The sequence below is a fragment of the Pipistrellus hanaki genome (genome assembly GCF_964339955.1).
Source record: "Pipistrellus hanaki genome assembly, chromosome: 9".
NCBI lineage: Eukaryota > Metazoa > Chordata > Mammalia > Chiroptera > Vespertilionidae > Pipistrellus > Pipistrellus hanaki.
In genome coordinates this window covers 39,095,458-39,117,394 of record NC_140511.1, presented here as the reverse complement: position 1 = coordinate 39,117,394, position 21,937 = coordinate 39,095,458, and the positions used below count along the sequence as shown (strand labels likewise).

At 45.8% G+C, this 21,937-nt stretch overlaps 1 protein-coding gene across 7 annotated transcripts in view; it reads right to left on the bottom strand.

Moving 5' to 3' along the window:
* Positions 1–21,937, bottom strand: part of TENM4 (teneurin transmembrane protein 4) — a 695,703-nt gene that overhangs the window by 46,657 nt on the left and 627,109 nt on the right. For all 7 annotated transcript variants that reach the window (XM_084894429.1, XM_084894427.1, XM_084894432.1 and 4 more), the window contains 6 exons: positions 17,315–17,576; positions 14,738–15,005; positions 14,290–14,433; positions 11,125–11,374; positions 4,151–4,383; positions 333–487 (listed from right to left, as the gene is read on the bottom strand). In XM_084894429.1, the coding sequence (XP_084750555.1) occupies positions 333–487; positions 4,151–4,383; positions 11,125–11,374; positions 14,290–14,433; positions 14,738–15,005; positions 17,315–17,576 (1,312 nt within the window). The remainder of the gene's footprint in view (positions 1–332; positions 488–4,150; positions 4,384–11,124; positions 11,375–14,289; positions 14,434–14,737; positions 15,006–17,314; positions 17,577–21,937) is intronic.

The window sequence follows — 21,937 nt, the reverse complement described above, 5'->3', positions numbered from 1 at the left end:
ACAGCCGATGTGTAAGTAGTCGTGTTTCCAAAGAGGGAAGTCATGTGGCCACGGATTTAAATTCACAGTGTGACTCTCTGCTGCCTTTGAGGCTTCCTGGGACAGCTGCCCTCTGTCACCATGTGTTTACCCCGGATGGTGAACTCCCAGGGCAAGAAGCTGTGCCCTACTCACCTTGGTGTCCTGAGTGTTATGCACAGACCCAGCTCCAACAGTGTGCTCTTAAAAGGCTTGTGTGGTGTAAAGACCAACGGCCAGCGGGCTGCCTGGGTGCCAGGTGAGAGGCCGAGTGTACAGACCCAGGGCCCTGGCACACACAGCTTTCTCCTTACCTGAGAAATATCCATGACAGAATCACAGCTGAGGGGCCGGGCCGAGGTCAGGTCATTGGAGCCCAGGAGGGTGGAGATGACTCCATTCTGGTCGATGCGTCTGATCATGGTGCCATCCACGAAGTAAATGAGCCCCGACTTGTCCACCGTGATGCCTGGGGCAGAGAACACTCAGGGTTAGAGGTGGTCACAACCCACCTACTCATGGAGCTTGCAGGATGACAGAGAACCTCCCCTCCATGATTTGATAGGCTCTTCTGCACATCAGTCATTCCCTTCTAAAGATGAGGTGACAGGCCAGAGGTGAGAAGTGGCATGTTCAGAGTAGGGATGAGAACCCAAGTCTTGAGATTCCCCTCCATCTTGTTGCCTCTGGGGATTTTTACTTACCACCTGACCCATCTGCAAACACTGGACTCATCCCTTCTGGGGGCCTGTTAAACACCAGACGTAGCAGTAAGGAGGATCTTTTTTCAATATCAAAACTGTGAATTATTTAAATTAACCTACATCTGAAGACCTGTAATTAAATTATACTAATCACATCTCCTTTTCGGTAATAATCTTTCTTTCCTTCCAAGATAATCATCTTTCACCTTTTTCTAATACTATTCTAGTTTCATCGGTTATCACAGAAGTAGAGAGCCCCCCAAAAGAATCCTTTGGGTTTGTGTAGAGAATATTGGTGAAGTTAATTTCTAAAAAAGGCACATTGAAGAGAAGAATCAAAATTATGATAAAAAATCATCTGCTCCATTTGCTAGACTGTTCCACCCTGTTGACTTCCTCCCTGACCAGCGGTGTGACCTTGGGCTGGTCACTGGAGAGCTCTAGATTCATGTCTCAGCTGTTCAGTGAAGGGATTGTTCTAAATCTGTATTTCCCATTCCTGGATGTGTGTGCAAACCCCCTGGGAGGTTGCTAAGATGCACCCCCAGGCAGCTGTTCAGAAAATGTCAGTGGAGCCTGAACAGGTATCTGTGTTTTTGACAAGCACCATGGGTAGTAATGATACAAATAAGAGTTTGAAAACCTCTCTAGTCAGTCAGTACTTCTTAACCAGTGATGTGCAGCAGGATTACCTGAAGAGTTTTTTTGACATATACCTGCTTGGCCTCACTCCGGGAAATACAGAGGATAACGAGGACAAGGACCAAGGCCTGTTTAGAAAACACTCATGGTTGATATTGACTTCCATCTCAGGTACAGAATCCCTGGCGTTAGACACACCCCTCCTAAATGGAGGATGGCTCAGGGTGCTGGGGCTGAGCCACGGGCGAGACATGCCCTCATGACAGAATGACAGAAGCCTGAGAGGGTTCATGATGAAGTAAAAGAGATTCTATGTTAAGTTTTGTTCTGCTTTGTTTTCTCTTGGGAACGAACTGGAAGAAGAGGTCTGAAGAAGCTTCACAGAGGTGGAGACACTCGAAGTATCAAGCTTTCCAGTGGTATAGCCTTGGGTGAGTCAGTCCCCTTCCAAGTCTCAGTTTCCTCATCCATAAAATGGGGATAATACACCTGGCTTGTAATCGTTAGCTCTCCATAATTATTAGTGACTTATAATTATGAGAAGCTGACCAGCACGTTGTGGGTTTTAAGGCTCTTGCTCTCAGGATCCAATGTGTCTTTGACAGGTCAGATATATATATTTTTTAAATAATATATTTTATTGATTTTTTACAGAGAGGAAGGGAGAAGGATAGAGAGTTAGAAACACCGATGAGAGAGAAATATTAATCAGCTGCCTCTTGCATACTCCCCATTGGGGATATGCCCGCAACCAAGGTACATGTCCTTGACCAGAATAGAACCTGGGACCCTTGAGTCCTCAGGCCCACGCTCTATGCACTGAGCCAAACCGGTTAGGGTCAGAGGGTGGTTTTTAGATACCAAGGGGTTCCGAGAGAGCCAAGCCCACAGGAGCAATAGTTCCTTCCTCCCCCTCCTGGGCTGCTCAGGGCTGGAGAGTGATTTCACACGGAGGAGAAGCAGGCAGCCTCAAGGCAGGATGCCTGTCTTTGGTCCCTGCCTAGAATGTGAATGAATTACATTCTTTAAGTACCGAGAGAGGAGTTTTCTTATCTGCCTGGCTATGCTGTCTCTCCTTCCATCTGCTAGGACTGATGAGTGCTCCATGAACAATTGGGTTTCTTGTTTACAAAGTTGGCTGCACAGGCTAATAGAAGTAATCTGTCCTCTAATTAATTACTTCATTTTGTCTTCTTTTGTTGTGCTAAACAGATGAGCAGCTTTTCTACTCCCTGTTACAGAGTGTCTGCATATTGTGGCATCCTTGTCATTTCTATCTGGGTTAATCACAGGCTTTTGGGCAATTTCACTGTCACTATATCTGTGTGTAGTGTGTGTGTGTGTGTTTAGGGTGGAGAATACATGTATGTAGAGCAGGGATTTTCAACAGGTGTGCTGCAAGAATTTTTAAAACATGCAATACCTGACTATTTAGTCAGGGGCACTGACCTCTCTTCCCTCAGATTGTCAAATGAAAAAATGACCACAGTCACCTGTCTGGTATAAATGATTAAAAATTATGCCTATTTTTTTTGTCAGATCTGCAAAAAAATATAATACATTTTTGGTATGCCACAGAATTTTAGTAATTAGTTTATGTGTGCCATGAGATGAAAAGGTTGAAAATCACTGCTGTAGAGCAACTGAGAAAGAACCAGAGAGAGTAAAAAAATCTCAGAAAAACAATGGACACAGACACTGGGGTGGTGGGGACTTGCCTGGGGTGGGAATGGCTGTGGGGAGGGTGTCAATTGGGGAAAAAGGAGACATATGTTAAACTTTAGACCATAAAAATTTTAATTAAAATATCTCAGAAAAAAAATCCCTGGTTTTAATTCATAGAGTAAAATGTTGCAAATGAAAAGGGGCCTCATGGATCATTTAGCCCAATCTTCTCATTTGCCAGTGGGCATACTGAGGTACAGAGGAGTGGCAGAGCAAAACCACAATGCAGGGTCCCTACAGGTAAGCGCTTTCCACCCTATGCTACACTTTTAGTATTAGGAAATAATATTTAGGAGGAAGATTAATCACAGGTATTTATCTCACAGCATTCCCACCTGACCAGTGCAGGCATGTGTTAGATATATAAGATATCATATAATCTGATATATGATAAGAGGGGATGTCATATAACAAATACAATATAGTATAATAATTATAATAGGAATCCCCATTTATGGGATGTTTATTATGTGACTAATACCACTGTACTAAGATTAACATCCTCAGCAAATACTAGATGAATAAGTGAATGAAGAATTGTGATTGTGGGTATGAAGAGGCCCAACTTTTTGTGGGACTCAAGTGGAAACTTAGTTAACTCATTCTATAGCAGATGAATAGAGATGATACACTGCAATGATTTTATAAAATAATAGTGTGAGAGACAGCACACGTGTCCAACTAAATGATGGGCCATTCACTTGCTGGAACACCATACAGCCATTAAAAATCAGTACAAAGACCAATGGCCTGGAGAATGTTCACTTTTTTACCAGTTAGGACAAAAGGTAGGTCACTAAACGTTTGTTTAATGTGATCTCATTTTATTTTTGGTGAGTATTACATGTACCCACACACTTAGAAAAAAAGGCTAAAAGGAAAGATAAGGAAATGTTAACTGAGAACTTTTCTGGGAGATAGAATTATGATAATGTCAACTTTTCTCCACAGAGTTCATGGTATTTTCCAAAATTTTCCCAATAATAAACATCTATTTCTCTGGGTAAAGGAATTCTCCCCAATACATGTTAACTGAAAGTGATGGAAAAACAAAGCCTTACCCCTGGGATTGGTAAGTGTGGCTTCCGTGGCCTTCCCACCATCCCCGCAGCGGGTGTCATCAAAGGGGAGGCACTGGTCACCTGTCCCTGCGACGACCTCGGAGTTCTTGACGAGGTCCTTCACCACCGTGGTGGACTTGATCTTGAAGACCCGCCGGCTGTTGGTGTCGGAGAGGAAGACAGCCCCGCTCATGGGGTCTGTCGTCAGGTAGTATTTGTGCGCTGGACTGTGACTGGAAGACAAGGACATGCCAGTTGGTGAGCACCTTCTTCTTTCCTACTTAAATCCAAGCAGCAATATCACATGTGGATGATGTACCCATTTTGGGGAAGAGTTCCCCCATTTGTCTGGCTCCAGATATGGTGGGTTTAACTCTCTCTTCCACCCAACTGTTAATGCCAATAATTGCCAGGCCCAGCCTCACCCCTGTGCCATCCCCATATCAGGTGCTCAATACATGTTTTCTTAAAAGGACTGTCTATGAGACTTACCGTAAGTGGCCAATAAATCCAAGCTAGAAACACAAAAGAGCTTGACTTTAAAATCACTTAAAGGGTTGGACAGCCGGAGGGAAGAGGTCAACCAAAGAACTTGTATGGACACAGACAATAGGGTGGTAGAGGCCTGGGGCAGAGGGAGGGGTGGGCTAGAAAGGGTCAATGGGGAAAAAAGGGGACATATGTGATACTTTTAACAATAAAGATTTAATAATAATAATAAAAAAGAGTTGAACATATGAACTCTTCTTCCACAGAATTTTCACAACAGCCATAACCCTTCCTGGGATTGATTGACAAGACCTTGCCAGATCTGACTCTCAGTCAGCATCCACATGGTCTTCACTTGACACACATGTAATACTTATCAGGAGCCCAGAAGTCTCCCTCTTGCAGGCAAATATAAATGAGTTGTAGGACTAGTTGTAATTGGCAGTAACATCCAATGGAAAATAAACAAAACACAGGAGCGGTGCTCATGATGGTTCTACTCCTGGAGACCAGCCGTGAAGACCAGGCTGTGCTAACAGGAAAGTGAGATCTGACCTTGGCGGCACCCAGGCATTGCAGAGACAAGGCACTGCCTCTGGGCACAGGGTAGGAAAATGTACCGCTTGGAGTCTCCTCAGCCAGGGTTCGAGGTCTAGCTCTGTTAGTTCCAGGTTCTCAAACTTGAGCAAATTAGCTGGCCTTTTGAGCCTCAAGTTTTCTTCATCTACAGAATGGGGATGTTAACAGCTACCTGGCCAGTATATTGTGAAAATTATATAAAATCATACGTGACAGATCTTTAGCATCATGGTACCTCACGGTACCTCATAGTACCTCATGGTACTCCATATCAGAATTGTTGTTTGATGACTAGTCATCATGTCTGTTTTTGCACTTGGAGAGGACTAGAGCAGCGGTCACCAACCTTTCGGACCTCATGGACCACCAGTTGGCGATCACTGGACTAGAGCATAGGTATTTCTTATTAAGCTTGACTTGGTACTGCTTTACAATTTCATCAAAGTCTAGGCTACATTGGAGTTGGACTTGTAACTCCTGGGAAACTGTTTCAGTTCCTGTACACGGCCTGATAATCCTCAGGCCCTCAAACTGCATCTCAGTATTGATAGCATCCTCTAAATCTCTGGAAATTCTTTTAAGTCAAAGGCATCTGTCTGTTCAGGCGCATGTGGGAGGCAACTCATTGATGCGTCTCTCACACATTGATATTTTTCCCTCTCTCTCTGTCTCTCCCCTCCTGTCTCCAAAAATCAATGGAAAAATATCCTTGGATGAGAATTAACAATAAATAAACAAATAAATGAATGAATGAATGAATGAATGAATGAATAAATAAATAAATAAATAATAAATCCCAATAAATGGCAGCTGGTCTTCATGTGAAACCTCCAGAATATTTATGTTATTGCATAATGGAAAAGCCAAGAATGGCAGACTTACTAATATTGTCCTGTCTCTTCTATTTTCTGGGCAGTTAAGGACTCTGTTAGAATTAACAGAATATGTATAGCTCAGATTAATGGAGGTGAGGTGAGTTCAAATGTACTTCTAAACAACAGGCTTCAAACATTCCTCCATGACCCTAGGGAAGAGATCTAAAGGCAATCAGGATCCGTGTTTCCTGATGGGGTCCAGGGAGGAAGATGCCCAGAGGATTGGGGTTCCTGGACAGCGCATGCCCAGTGTGGTAGGCTGGCGGCATACTGAGGCTGAAAAGGCCGAAGGCAGAGAAGAGACTGCTTTGGGGAGCACCCCACGCAGGCTAAGAGCACTAGCCTGAGCCAAAGGCTATTCCTGGGAACAGTGGAGACAGTATGGATAAAGAGGACAAGATTTTAGAATTTCTTTAATCCACTTCTGACATTTACTGATGGGGACATGAAGGCCCAGAGAGAGGAAGAGGTTTGTCAATACCCAGATGCCAGTGAGAATCAGAGTTAGAACTCAGGTCTTCTCACTCTGTTTTGACTTTAGAAAACCAAAAGGCAGAAGGAAAATCCTTTATTCCCTCCCAAACTGGTTCACTTTAGAAATAGTTCTTAGCACCTGAGAAAAAACAATGAATTGCAAGAGGCCAGGAAACTGGCTTTGAAATCATACCGTGGATCAAAAGATAACTAAACATTAGAAACAAAAGACACTCAAACCACAACTCTCTCAATTAAAGATGCTGAGATTAAAGCAGAGAAAGCCAGGCGCCCAGCCCACGGTCACATAACAAATGCATGGAAAAGCTGGACAAGCACCGTGGCCTCTTGCCTCTTCCCAGCTAGGCCCCCACTACACTCCAGCTGTGCCCCAGGAGGTCACCGCCATTGAGTGAAGGTCTTAATGTTAAATGCTAGGTTTTCAATGAAAATCTTCATATGAAATGTACTTCTGTGTTTACTATAAATCTGAACTTGAGGGCACATTTCCATACATAGTTCAGTATTATCCATACAAAGCTCACTGAAAATCTGGTTTAGATTTCAGTGTCAGGAAAAAATATTCCTCCTCTGAGAACTGAACAGATTTTCCCATTTCTGATAATGCAAACCATGAAAATTATTATGTTTCCCTGTTTATTCTGGCTGGCAGGAGGTTCAGAGTCTAATTTGATATATGACCACATATATGTGTTTCCTCCATTTTATTTTGTTCCCAAGTTCTATTTAATTTACTTTACTGCCTGTGAGTTTGGTTGTTAAAAGGGTTGAATTCCTTTTTGGGAAAGATGGAGATATCATCATCATCATCATCATCATCATCATATAATTGTTATGATGATGTTAAAAATAAATTATTATTATTATTATTACTATCTAATAATAATATATTATTATTACCATCCTGGAACTTTCTGTGCTTGGCACAATGCTAGATACTTTACAAAGGTCCTCTGTAACTCTTACAATAATCTCCATGGGAGATTTTATTAACCTTAAGTTAGAAGCTAAAGCCCAAAGAAATGAAGTAATTTTTTCAAGGTCACACAAGGTCACTCTCAAGTTTTGTCATCTGTAAATTAGATATACCATGAGTACTTAATTCAAAGGATGATTTAGGGATGAACTGCTTAACTCCATGTAAATCATTTAACCCTTCTCTGCTATACACTAAGAAGCTCTACATACATTTAACATTTATGATTATTACATTCAAACTATAATCTCACTATTTAGGTATGCATATCATCATTATTGGATTTGGGATTGGTCTGCCTCTATCTGCCATCCTAAGACTTACTTTCATTCCACCTTAACATCCCCCCATCCCCATGTGCCACTGTGGTCTGAGCTAAGTGTGGGTGTCTGAGAGCCCCTCTGCAGAGATGCCAGCCACAGCCCATCTGCCCATGGCGACTTTCATGTCACCCACACGTGTGTGAAGCTGGGGGACTCCAAGGTCACTGTCACCTGGGAGTCAGATGAATGCTGTAGTGACCGGAGCTGATGGCAGGCAGACATTTCTCTCTGGGTCTGATGAGGCCCAATTCTGCCTGCTGCAGTGTCACTGTGAGCCTATATGACAAGTCTACTCTGTGACAAAGTTCCTGTTTGGGGATTGCTCTCTTTGGGTGGTCTGTCCGGTCTGGAAATCCTCCCCTGCTCTGACCTTGCTATCAAGCGTTCCAGGGGGCTACCTGGCACCCCAGCCATCAAGCCGAGGCACCTGGAATGCCCACAGAAGCACAAAGTTGTCTTCTTCCAGGGCCTTTGTCCGATCCAGATGTTATCAGGACTTCCCTCTGTGACCATCCAAGTCACCCAACATGGTGAAGATGATGTCCTCCTTTATTCTAAGAATAGGCAGACTGTGGTGTTCAAATTACTATGCCCAGGTTAACATTTTCCCGATCGCTGCAGTCTGACTACCAAAGGAGCCGCTGAACTTCGCAGGGATCAGAGGAGCGCAGGCTCTCACCGCCTGTCCCCTCCGTTATTAACAACTCCCTCTCATTGTAACCGATTACCCGCAATCAGTTCCGACCACACAGGGTTCATTCGCCATCGAGCCATCTGAAATTGACACATGCATCTTACCACACAACATGCAACAAGGCAGAGGAGAGACAGGGAAATTCTCCACTGGTTGGCTTACCTATGTCTGAAATCTTTATTTCTGACAGAAGACAGCAGAGCAGGGAATAGAAGAAAGAATGAGGTGTTAGCAGCAGGGTTAGAAGCATTATTAGCAGCCTGAAAACTTGACAGCAATGGTTCAGTACAATACTATAATAAATAAAGACTTAGCAGCCATGACACTGATATATTTCATATGGGATATTACTTGTCAGTGAGCTCACTTACAAGCAGCTACATATCACGGAAGAGTCACAGTTCCACCTGCACTGCCATGGCTGACTTGGGGGAAGCAGATGAGGTTGACACATGCTGCAGCTTCCACCAGGGCTGAGCAGCCCACCCCCACCCCCCAGACAGACACCCATTCCTGGAGATCTAGGTGCTCCCTGCTGTGTCTCTGCCCGTGGGCCTTACCGAGAGTTATTAAAACCTGCAGAACCTGCTACAATGATCTTCATAATAGAATACGGAATGGGAGATATGCTATCATTAGAAGGGAGACAGTAACACAGAGAAACAGACCGGGGCAAAAAGACTTAAAAACTAAATCAAGGTAACAATATATTGATCCATTTATCTTTCTTTCCAAATTTCATTGACACCTCCCTTCCTTACCCACTGTCTTCCATGATCTCTCTGAAACAGTGGAAGGGAGGCAGGGAAAATGGGATCTCTTATTTGAAAGGTTGAAAATGGAGGCCTAGTGCTGGTCAGTGTTGCTCAATGGTTAGAGCCTCGGCCTGAGCACTGAATGGTCACTGGTTTGATTCTGTCAAGGGCATGTATCTGGATTGCGGTTTGATCCCTGCCCCAGTAGTAGCATGCGCAGGAGGCAAATGATGGATGTGTCTCTCTCACATTGATGTTTCTCTCTCTCTTCACCTCCCTCCCTTCCACACTCTCTAAAAAATCAATGGAAAAAATATCCTTGGATGAGGATTAAGAAAAAGAAAAGAAAAGAAAATGAAGGCACAGAGAGGGTAAGTGTCTTCCCCAAAGTTGTAGAGCTTGTCTGCCAAGATGGACCGACCCCCTGTCCACGGCTCTTTCCATCACAGGACAGGAGGTGAAAAGACAATATTAGCAGTTGACTGAAGCAATTATACTCAAGGGTTCCCTCTTCCTTGGCAGATGCCTCTGCCAATCACACTCATAAAAGAGAGAAGAAAGGCAGAAAATACTCCATCGGTGGCCTGGTTCTCATTCAGCCTATTACCTGATTTCCTATGAGCCCACAGAATATGAGCTTCTAATCCTTTTCATGCAAAGACTCTCTCCTTCCTGTCCCTGTGTGAGTGGGTAAATACCAACGCTCTGCTCTCAGGGCTGCCACGGTCAGCCACATGCACTGCAGAATGAGATTCTCAGCAGGCACGGACCTCCAGAGAGGACCTGAGCAAGACATTAAGCCAAAGTGGCCTTCATGGGCCCAGAGGGCCAATCCTTGGTGCGGCAGAGCTGCCCGATGGCCTTCGGGGTTCGCATCCAACAGGATGAATAGTAGGGGCCTCACAAAAGCAAGATTGCTTTCCCCCTGGCCGCTCTAGAGGAAGGCTTTCCTGCCCAAGTGCTGTGCTGTTCACCGGGATCCCAACCTGGGTGAGACCGGCCATGAAGAACTTGAAAGTGTCTCCTGAAAGGGAGCGTGGGGTACTCCTATCTGTAACCTCAGCTTCTGGAAACCCAAGAACCCACCCTAAGAAGTGGCTGTGGTTGTAAGGAGATTTGGCTGAGGGAGGCACGGGGAAAAGCCACACCAGGCCCTTCCCCGCTCCGTAAGAATGGCTATGCTCCGTCACATCTGGTCAGTCAGGATGGGGAAACAGGATGGGGAAATAGACAAAGCTGACTCGGCTGGCTCTGTGGCACCACAGAAGCAGACAGACCATGCCTGGTGTTAGTCTGAGGGCTTTAACTCAGTACTGGGCAGCTGAAAAAACTGCTCCTAACTCTAAATGAATGTTAAGTAACGGGGTAAAACTTGGTAACACCGGCAGGGGGCCTTGGCCAGGATGCCATCCCTTGCCCTCGTTAAAAGACTCATGTGATCGATTCCAATCAGCTTGGTGCTAGGAAGCAGAAAGAAGATCCAGGGGCTTCCAAGGAGTTTAATTCTTGGTTGCCAGCAGCCTTCTAACATCAGCTGGACACCACGGCTATCTCCCTGTCCCCAGAGAGGTTTGACCTTGCAGTGCCCTGTGAGTATCAGGTGCTGTTTCCTCAGGGCCCTTGGCTCAGTGTAGCCTCTGAGCTGGGCAGTGAGAGGTCCTGGATTCAGACAGGTGAGGCGTGGCCCTGCTCCTTCTCGGGCCCTGTTGGGTAAGGCCAGCTGGGCCCATGGGATGACAAAGGGACGTTATTAGGAACTGTGAGGAAGGCAGCAAGCACGTCACATACCTCAGCTCCAGGATGTTGGTGACGTTCCCGGAGGGGAAGATCCTTCGGATGTAGTTGAAGTCTCCCACATAGAGGCTGCCGTCGGAGCCGCACGTCAGGGCCACGGGGGCCAGGAGCTTGTTGCCGTCAGCAAGGCCGTTGCAGCTGGGGCAGGAGATGCTTCTCCGGCGCCCATTGCCCATGATGCTCCCGATGACGGGGGGCTGCTGGGACACAAACTGGTTCTCCCCGTTCCCTTTGTGCAGGATGCCTGCGACGAGACGGAGAACAGAATCACCCTCGGAGCAGGGAGAGGCTCTCTTCTGAGTCTGACCACAGAGCTCACGTGGCGGTGTAAGGAATGCAAGATCTCTGCCTGTCATTCCGGACATCTCCCACGGCTGCCTGACACCAGAATGAAACCCTGGACAGGCCATGCTGCTCTACTGATGAGATCCTCACCACGACTCTGTAAGCTAACGAGCGGAAGGCCAAGTGGCGTACCTGAGGCCACACAGGTGATGGGAGGAGCTGGACCGGGCTCTCAGTCCCTCAGCCCCATGGCCTCTCACATAGACTGAATTCATCTCCTACCCCTCCCTCTGGTCTCTCTTACAGCACAAACTCTCTATCGCACGTGCCTGGCTTCCTCTCTTTAGGCTGATACCATTTCAAGTACAGGGACTGTGCTTGTCTTTCCCCTTTTTGTGTCCCTCAGAGAATTTGACACAGAGCAGGCACCAATAAATGTTTATAGAAATGCATGAGGGAGGCGGACTCACAGTCTCTTCTCACCAAGGCAGAGTCAAGAGAACTGGGTGTTTACCTCATTTTGCAACTAACAGGCCGATCCCAGCTCTTGTCAGTCTCTTCACTGCTCTGACTGCCCCTGGGCCTCAGTTTCCCCAGCAAAGAGAAGAGATTGCCCTCGATGACTTGTAAGCGCCATCCCATCTCCCCATGGTTTCCCCTCAGCTCCACATCACCCTCTTGCTCCTGGATTATTGCCACAGTCACCAAGCTGGACTCTGCCTCCTGCCTCCCCTCTTCTGCACTGCAGCCTGAGAGTTTTGTTTGCTATGGTCAGAGGAATCTTTGCCCAGACTGTCACCTGTTAGCCTTGTCCTTTGTTGAAGAGATACCTTTCATTTTTATGTAGTCTGAGCAATTATTTTTCTACTGAAATGTTTGTGCTTTTTTAGATTTTAGGGCAGGGGTCCTCAAACTTTTTAAAGTGGGGGCCAGATCACGGTCCCTCAGAGAGCTGGAGGGCCGGACTATATGAACTACTAATTCCTACTGTAACACCTCGGCTGCGCTCACTGCCCAAAAAACCTGGCGGGCCGGATCAGACTCCTCTGCGGGCCGCATGTGGCCCGCGGGCCGTAGTTTGAAGACCGCTGTTTTAGGGAATCTTTCTGAGATCATAAAGATATTCTATTAAAGTTAATGTGTTATGTTTCTAATTTAGATCTCTAATCAAGCTTTATTTTGTTTACTTTGTTTTTCTCCATAGATTGAGCCAATTTCCCAAATACCAATTTCAAAAACCCTCCACTGATAGGTGATGCTCCCTCTATCATATACCAAGTTCCCATGTGCACATGGTGTGTGGCAGAAACCTGCAGTTATCCACGGTACCCATCCTATCCTCCTTCCTTATTTCTGAACCTGGTGCTTGGCAGGGCCCAGACTCTCTGGGACTGCCTACAATCCCAGCCTGGTGTGCGGCTACACTTGGCAGGTGACGGCATTCTGGGCAATGTTTGGAAGTGGAAGTGGCATGGCAGCTGCTGGGATGTGTCCTTACAGGGGAAAGAGGTTGCTCTTAGTCCTTTCCTCCTTCTTGCTGGCTGGAAAGTGGATGTGAAGTTTGGAGGGGAAGCAATCACCTTGGATCATGACCTTGGGTGGGAAAGGAGCCTGCCAAGTGCTAAACCAGCCGTGGCGCCTCTAGCTCCAGACTTTCAGGTTCAGGAGAAACACACTTGTAACCTATTTGCAATTCTGTTATTTTGGCTTTTTGTCACTCTTGGCCAAACCTTGTTCTACTGACTACTCACAGGTCAGGGTCTGGACTCCTTGCTTTGTCCCCTGGGAACTATTTATCTGTTCTTGTGCCAGCCCCACACAGTTTTAGATACAATGGTTCTCCTAGGATAGCTTAATATATGCTGTGTGTCTCTTTCTGGTTTTTAATTTGAAGACTGTCTTAGCTATTTACACATTTTTATTCTACCATAAATTTTAGAATGAATTTGTCAATTTACCCCCAAAACATGTGGTAGCTTTGATAGGCATTCATGGTATCTACAGATTAGGACCATGGTCGGCAAACTGCCGCTCTCGAGCCACATGAGGCTCTTTGGCCTCTGAGTGTGGCTCTTCCACAAAATACCATGGCTTGGGTGAGTCTATTTTGAAGAAATGGCATTAGAAGAAGTTTAAGTTTTAAAACTTTGGCTCTCAAAAGAAATTTCAATCGTTGTGCTGTTGATATTTGGCTCTGTTGACTAAGGAGTTTGCCGACTACTGGATTAGGACATCATTACTCAGTGAGTGGTCTCATCCTAGAACACAGAGTGAGCTACTGGAATTCAGATCTGACTGTGGCACCTGATGCTTCACACCTTTCAGAGGCTTGACATTTGCCTCTGGATGAACTTCAGCTGCCCAAGCCCCCAGCTTTGGCTTTTGCTCTTTCATTCATTTCACCCTTTGCTCAAACCACAGTGACTCTCCTCTCCAATTACTCTTCTTTCATGCTTCAGTGCTTTGGCACATCCTGTGCCCTCTCCTTGCTTGAGACAGGGCTAATCCTGCTGACCCTCTGAGACTCGGTTCAGAAGTTTTCTCCGAACCATGAAGCTGAGTAACGTGTCCCTCTTCTATGCCCCAGTGTCCTTGCTCCCTCTGTGACGGCACTGTTCATGGCACGGCATGGAAATTGCCTGGAAAGTGTTGGCCTTTGACCGGAGTAAATTCTTGAGGCCTTTCTATTCTGCTTCCCCTGAGCCCAGCAGTGACAAGCACAGAGCAGGGGCCCAGGAATACTCATAGACTAATCCTTCACACAGATGGGTCCCACAGGAGCCCGTGGAATCTGAAGTGTGTGCTTTTTGTCTCTCAGGGCACAAAGGACATCACACCAAGACTGGGCTCTGGGGATTTTATCCACCCACTCACCACTTTGGATGTTGAGGGCATGATGTTTGTCCAGGCTCCATCCTCCCAGCCTGGAAGCATCGATTTCATAGCCCTGCAGCACTGCTGTTCTTTTCTCCCACAGGATCAGATCAGGGCAGGATTCATACTCATAACCCACGGAGACTGCAGACAACAAAAGGCACAGAATGCACAGTGAGCAAGGCCTCTTCTTTGGCTTTAGATTTGCACGCAAGGCCCCTGGCTGTCTTTTGTAGAAAAGGATAAAGGATCACATTTCTAAGTGGAACCACATCTAGATGCAGAACTAACACAGGGATGCTGGGCCTTAATATCCCTTTTTTGAAGAGTGATTGTATATTATTAGGAAAAATTAAACAAATATATTAACTAATTTTTAAAAGGACCCAGGTAAATAGATTCTTGTCTTCTTGAGGTTGGTGTTGCGTCCTGTGGCTGGGAGACTTACCGAAGGCTTCTGAGAGCCCAAACACCTTCTGGTTGTAGACATCCGTCTTGTCCCAGATGAAATAGTAGGACAAGTCTGGGGCCGCAGCAAACCACTTCCTGAAGAGGCGGCCCTCCACCGCCACCATGAGGTGCACCTTCATGAGGTTGAAGGGGATGGTTGGATGGGTGAGGCTGACCCTCAGGACAGACTTGTAGCCTGGTGTACGGCTGCTCAAATAACTCAGCCTCATCTTGCCGCCAGAGATGGCGATTTCCTCTTGCAGGGCCTAGAGAGACAGATCACAGTGAGTGACAGTCATGAGGTCACTGGTGCAGGGGAGATGGCCATGCCTCTTGAACTCTTGTTCAAGAAGTAGAGGGGAGAGCAAAGAGGAAGGAGGGGAAGAGCAGAGAGGAGGAGCAGGAACTAGAAGGGAGGGAAGAAAGAAGAGTGGGAAGAAGAATATGAAGATAGGCAGGAGGAAGAAGGGAAAAGGGAAGAGAAGGATAAGGTGGAGAGGGGAAAGAAGACTCTAGTTTGCAGGATGGGCTCTCACAGGGCACAGCTCTGCCTCACTGAATTCCAGCTTCCTCCTCTATTCAACAAGGATGACAATGCTCAGCTCATTGCATGTGAGGAACTCATAAGGTCAGTGGTTCTCAGTCTTTCTAATGCCGAGACCCTTTAATACAGTTCCTCATGTTGTGGTGACCCCCAACCATAAATTTATTTTCGTTGCTACTTCATAACTATAATTTTGCTACTGTTAATGAATTGTAACATAAATATCTGTGTTTTCCGATAGTCTTAGGTGACCCTGCTAGCGGTTCTCAACCTGTGGGTTGCGGTCCACAGGTTGAGAACCGCTGCTGTAGAGCCTAAGACCATTGATGTCCCCGCTCATCCACAGAAAGAGGTAGAAATGGCTGTATGGTGCTTCCTGCTCCAGCGCTGTGCTGGATGAATAGAGTGGCTCAACAGGTGTGATAGACTCAGATCCACAGTGCAAAGTTGAAATGAATGCTAGGATTTTCAGGAGCATGGCAAAAGCAGAGCACTTTTATCTGCTTGATGCTCTGGGCTCTGTCTTAGGAAGGGGACATTAAATCAATCAAGGTTAACATAGCCATTAAAAGGACAATGAATATTCCACTCCTGTGTTCAACTGGGCCTTCACAAAGAAACTCTGTCCATTTCATAAAGGGGTGTGAACTCCCACCCGCACCCCATTCCCTCGACTACTCAAAATCTTAGGGATTGGGCCTAAACCAAAAGCACTCTTCCTACATTTCAGCTTACAAGTTCTAATCAAAGTGGGCTCCATACCCCAGGGGATCACAGACAGGGTTCAAGGGCCATCCTGATGTTCTCACAAATATTTACATTCTGTGACATACCGTTTAAAATTTACATCTTCCAGTCCTTGCGAAGGCTCTCAGTGATGGGCTGGGAAAACCCAAGAGCTTGTTTTTATGTATGTCATAACAACCTGATAATAAGCAAGGTGTAAGGTTTGTGACCCAGCAGGACTCCTAGAGACCCAGCGCAGGGAGCGTTGTAAGAAGGGTGGAACCTTTCACCTCATTTGTTCCAAAGCCCCTCCTCCTGGGAAAATGTCTAGCTGGAGCGGAACTGGGGCTGAGCAACAAATTACTCCTCTCCAGCAAGCCTTGTCTCCACTGACAGCCATTTCCTAAGAAAGGTCAGCTGGTTGTTGAGACAGGAGACAAGAGCTGAATCTCTGAAAAGGATTGGGGCTTCAACCTCGGGGTATAATGAGAATTTCCAAACGGCTGTATTTTCTTCTTGTGGGCAGCATCTGAAGCCACTCAACAGGGCACGCATACAGAGATGTGTTTGCCCGGCAAGGCATGAAATATACATACAAAAAAAATGTAACAACCTTCCGCTCCATCAGCACTGGCAACCCACGAACGTAGCCAGAGCTCTCATTAGGCAGGCAGTAACGTGGGGCTTCTCCCACACCCCCAAATCTCTAGGCCTTGTTTCTCTCATAAGGAACTGGGCAGGGATGGTGGAAAAAATTTCTTTGTTGGGCAGAGAATCTATCTTGATTTCTATTAGATTAAAATGCATCTTTCCAAATTACTTCATGTTAATGATAATTAAGGAAAGCACTTGCACATACAGTTTTGAGCCAAAGCAATCCTTAATTGGCAAGAAGGCAGAGCATGTAAAATAATCTTAATAATAATAATGGTTAAAATTTATTGAGCACTTAGTAGGTGCCAGACATTGTGCTAGGCACCTCATTCATATTTTCTCATTTTATCTTTATCATTATGCTCACTATTGGGGATCCCTCTGTCTCATTTCACTTGGTAGAACCTATCACCATAGATATTTTTTAATAGTAATGGCGAAAAGGGGGGCGGATTCTGGAGCTTGGGGGAAAGGAAAGTGGAAGCAAACTGGATGGCAGAGTGGAAGAGGAGTAGGGGCTTTTTATAGGATGGAGCGTGCCAGGCAGTTGGATTCTGCACGGTGGGCTGATGGGGTCTCTCTTTCTCTTTCCTCTTCCACTCCCCAAATAAAATGAAGGCTTGGAGAAATGCAGTTAGGAAAGCTGGGTACCTGAATTTCCGGAACGATGGGGCCTTTCTCTGCACAGGAGCTGGCAAAGGATGTCAGTGGGGACGGAGACACAATAGGGTTGGGGCGGGCGAAGTTGCTCAGGTCGCAGCTGGGAATCTCATTCTCTTCATGGCGCATGATGATGGTCTCCATGACAAAGAAGCGGTCCCAGGGCAGCCAGAGGGTATGCTCCTGAGTGATGAAAGGTGCCCGTTCGAACCGCAGGATGATGGAGATGCCGCCATTTGTGACCAAGTCAAAGCTGTTTGGGAAGTGGGAGGGTTGAGAAAAAGAGAAGAGGGGGGAGCGGGAAAAGGAAGAAACAGGAGATGATGATGAGGAGGAGGAAGATGAGCAGGAGGAGGAAAAAAAATGGAGAAAGGAGAAAAAAATTACACCAAAGTGTCTGAGCACTTGTTGAGGAGACTTTAAAACCTAAAAGGCTTCATTGCAGACACAAACAGAAACAGATATTCCACAAAGTATTTAAAAAGAGAGAGAGAGAGAATTTGCCAAAGCCAAATTAAACACTACTTCAATGGAGGGTGATTTGCCAAGACACAGGGCAGTGGCTGAGCCTGTGCTGTGGTGCTCTTAGTACATAGGGCTCTTGAGCTGATGCTCAGTGAAAAGTCAGAAGAATAAAGTGGAACAAGCCCTGCCCTGCTGTGAGGAACCCTAAGCCTAGTTCTGCCTCTGCCATAAACTACTGTGTGGTCTTGGGTAGGTCACTTAGCCTCTCTGATCCTCAATTCTCTCATCTATTGAATGTAAAGGTTCAAATGGACTCTTCTTAGGTCACTACGGTTCTATGACTCTACATCAGCTTTAGTTCTGATTATGGTACATTACTCAGCACAGGCCTTTGGGATCACAAAAGAGCTAAGCAATCTTGAGACGCACAGTTAGAATCACAGTACACCAGAAGTGAATGGGGATCCAGAAGACTGAGTTCCAGCCTCCCAGGGGAGATGAGATCTCCATGACAGCATCCCTGAGAGCCTTCAATCATTGTCCTCTCCCAATCTGATGACAGTTAGTTTCTTCTACAAATACACCATTGGGGAGGCATTAAGTTCCTACTTGCACAGTTCCAGTGATAAGGAGCTTGCTATAGTCTGATCTCTAGCTAATTCTGGTTGTCATGATTTCTTTCTTTAATTGAGTCTGGGTCCTTCTCCTTATAATTCCTTATTTTCTGGTCCTTATTCTACCTGCTGAGGTGACTTAAAGATAGTCTGTCCTTTCTTCCTTTGACCATCCTTTAGGAGTTGGAAACAGTGGTTCTGTCTACCTGTCACCTCCAGGCTGGGGTGTCTTTTTTGCTTTTACTTTTAAGATGCACTTTCAAGGCTTGCCCTCATCTTATTATTATTATTATTATTTTTAGGAGAACTCCTGCTTACTCCTTACCCACTCAGCATTCTCGCTCCCTGTCCTGGGTTGCTATTGCATCAGGTGCACTCCTCTTTACAGGCTGCATCATGCTGTCCTGGTTCACAATTTGAACTCTCTGGCCCAGGGCACTGATTCATCTCAGTCTTTCTGGAACCTAGCCCAGTGCTTGGTAATTGCAGTTTAGAGAATGAATGCATGAGTGATACTGTCAACGTCTTCTGAACTGACTGTCCACCAAACACCCTAAGTTCTTCCTTACTTTAGCTGTTAATGTCACTCAACCCAATGTTGACCTGTGCAGTGGGTTTTACAGACCATAATGAAGGACCTCTCCTTTATCCCTGGTAAATGTACCTTGTGGGATTGGCTTCATTGTTCTAGCTTGCTCTTCCCTCCTCTAGAAGCAGGGGTTGATTTTTCATGGAATTGAGTCTGGGTCCTTCTTGGTAGGTGACACCCCCTGGATTCGGGTCCCCCCAAAAAGCTTCTCACCCACTTTGCCTGTTTCCCACTCAGTCATCCTAGACCCACACTTAGGTAAAGACAGTTGGGTACCAACCTGCTTTGATAAGTCACAAGAGAGAAAGACCAGAAAAGGGGCTTATTTGAACTAAGGCTCAGGGTTTGGCTCTACAGCAGAATGTCAATGGTTGGGGGAGCATATGGATTGAACAGCATCTGTACTTTGACAGAAAAGTTTTTAACCATCAAGCAGAATTTTGGCCTGACTTACAAGCTCCCTTCATGAGAGGATGCTCGTGGGGAGGGAGTGAAGACAAACATGAAAAGACATTCTCATGGCTGTGAGCAAGCTGGGGGCAACTGGCCTTGCCAAGAACTTGGTGGAATTAGCTCTTGACAAGAGCCAGGTCTCCGAAGAAAACCTTCTAGTGAACACAGATTTGAACCTGACACCAAAGGGGAGGCCCAGTTTTCAGGAGAAGCCCAAGCAGCTTTGGGCCAGTCCAAGCTCTGTTGCTCACTCCATAGGTGAGTTATGTCACCTGTCTGAGCTTCAATCTCTTCATGTAAAATGAAGTTAATGATCATAATCACTTGGCAGAGTTTTTAATTAGATAGATGGGATAATGGATGGGAAACGCACTGGCCCCATTCCCTGGGCCTCATGCTCTGTATAAATCCCATTTTTCAATTCAACGAGCTTGAACTGCTTCTCTTGTCTGCTACTCTTTTGAAATTTTTCTTCATGACTGGTATTTTCCATCTTTTTAATGATCTTTTTGGCTAACTTCTCTGGTACTGTTTTCTGTTTATGAGTTCTTGTTAAGACTGGAGGTCTCCCATTTCAGTGTGGAGTGTGTGTATAGAGTGTATGTATATGTGTGCATTTGTGCATATGTGGGCTGGACGAGGGCTTGCCTGGAGTATGAAGGTTACAAAGATGAGTTAGGCTTGGTCTCTGGAACTTCATATGTACACTGTCATCTCCAACTATATCTCTAGCCTTAGAGTTTCTCCTGTGGTTTGAGAGGTAAGAAAGAAAGGGGGGCAGGGAAGAGGGGGAGGGACATGGGCAAATATTACCCATTCACATACAACAAACAGAGATTTTCAGACACTTAGAGAATAGGCAGTGACTTTCCCATACATTCTGAGGGTCTAAGTTGGGAAGAAAATTTAAGGCCCATAATGCACTGGTAAACACTCCTCTGAACCCCAAGCTATCAGTGTTGCAACTCGGGCTACTGTGATGTCATTTAGCAGGCTGATACGAGAAAAATGGCTGATGCTTACCTCTTAGGACCCCCTGCTCTCAAGGGGCAGTAGAGATTGCAGGGGGGAGCACAAACAGGAGGGATCACAGCCTGGAGGCACTAGAGTGAGCTTTTCCCAAAGGCTACCAAACATATGTTTTATGGACCCACTCTTACCAAGCACAGGGCAAAGGACTGACCCTTTGCCATCTCATATGAATGATGGTCAAATTTCCAGATAAAAAATAGCAGTCCCTATGGCTCATTTTTGATGACTGCTTCTTAGGAGGTAATAATGTAGTCAGTAGTCAGAATAACTGTTGCCTACGATGTTGGCAACTGTTGTTTTAATAAAGCAGGCAGCCCTGAGCTAGAAGGCAGTACAGACAGAGCATGAGGAGGCATATTCCTCCATGCTATAGGGGAAGTCTGTGCTGAGGCCATTGCTGAGATGGAACGTGTGCAGGGCGGGGAGCCAAGGCCTGGCCTGGCCAGGTTACCAGTGGTGACTGGCCACCAACCTCTTCCAGCTGGGCCTCTTCCCATTCCCAGGGAGTGAGAGGAAAGGGGAGGGCTCCCTGTGTCAAGCTTGCCAACCCGTTAAGAGGCACACATGTCTACAAACAGATGAGCCTCTGCTTCATTATCACCTCGGCCGGGACATGTTCACATCTGATATTGGATTAAAGAGGTGCTAAAATCAATCAGGCTGCCACATCATTTCCAACCCAGAGTGAAAATCAACCTTATGGGCCCACACTTAGCCAGATGGACTGCCACCACCTGATTTTATTAAAAATAGAGGACTTGTCACCACCGACAGCCTAAATATTCCACTTTCCTCCTTCCCCTCCCCTTTTCTCTAAAACGTTCTCATTGTTTGTAACTGTAACCATTACATTCTCATCATTTAATAACTTGTAAATTTAATAAACAGCTAATACTTATTGCCTACTTACCATGTGCCAGACCCTGGAAATACAGCAATGAACCAGAGTGGGGCAAGGAGCTAAGATTGATCAGACACCTGCTATGTTCCAGGTGCTTCCCCATCCATCATAGAATCTAATCCTTACAACCAATTTACGAGCTAAATAGTGGTGGGGCCATTTAACAGACAAAGAGGTTGAGGCCCAGAATGGTGAGGTGATTTGTCTAAGAACACATAGTTAGCAAATGGGAGTGAAAAATGATTAAAAAACAACAACTTTATTCTGCTGATGGTTCTCCCAGGGACCCAAGGTCAGACCTAGGTGGTTGCAGATGGAAAACACAGCAGAAATGGTAAGGGTTCTGGAGCTGTCTGGTCTGTAGACAGTGGTCCATGAGGTAGTGGTTTATATCCTAAGTCACAAAGCAGGAGATGATATTTAAGGTACCCTAGGTTGACTGTGAGAACCAAATGAGAAGAAACTGCTTAATTTTTAGCCAAAGGGACTTAGGCCAGAGGGAGATACAAGGTCACATAGGTAGTGAGTTGCAGAACTTGGCATCTGAATTCAGGTCCTCT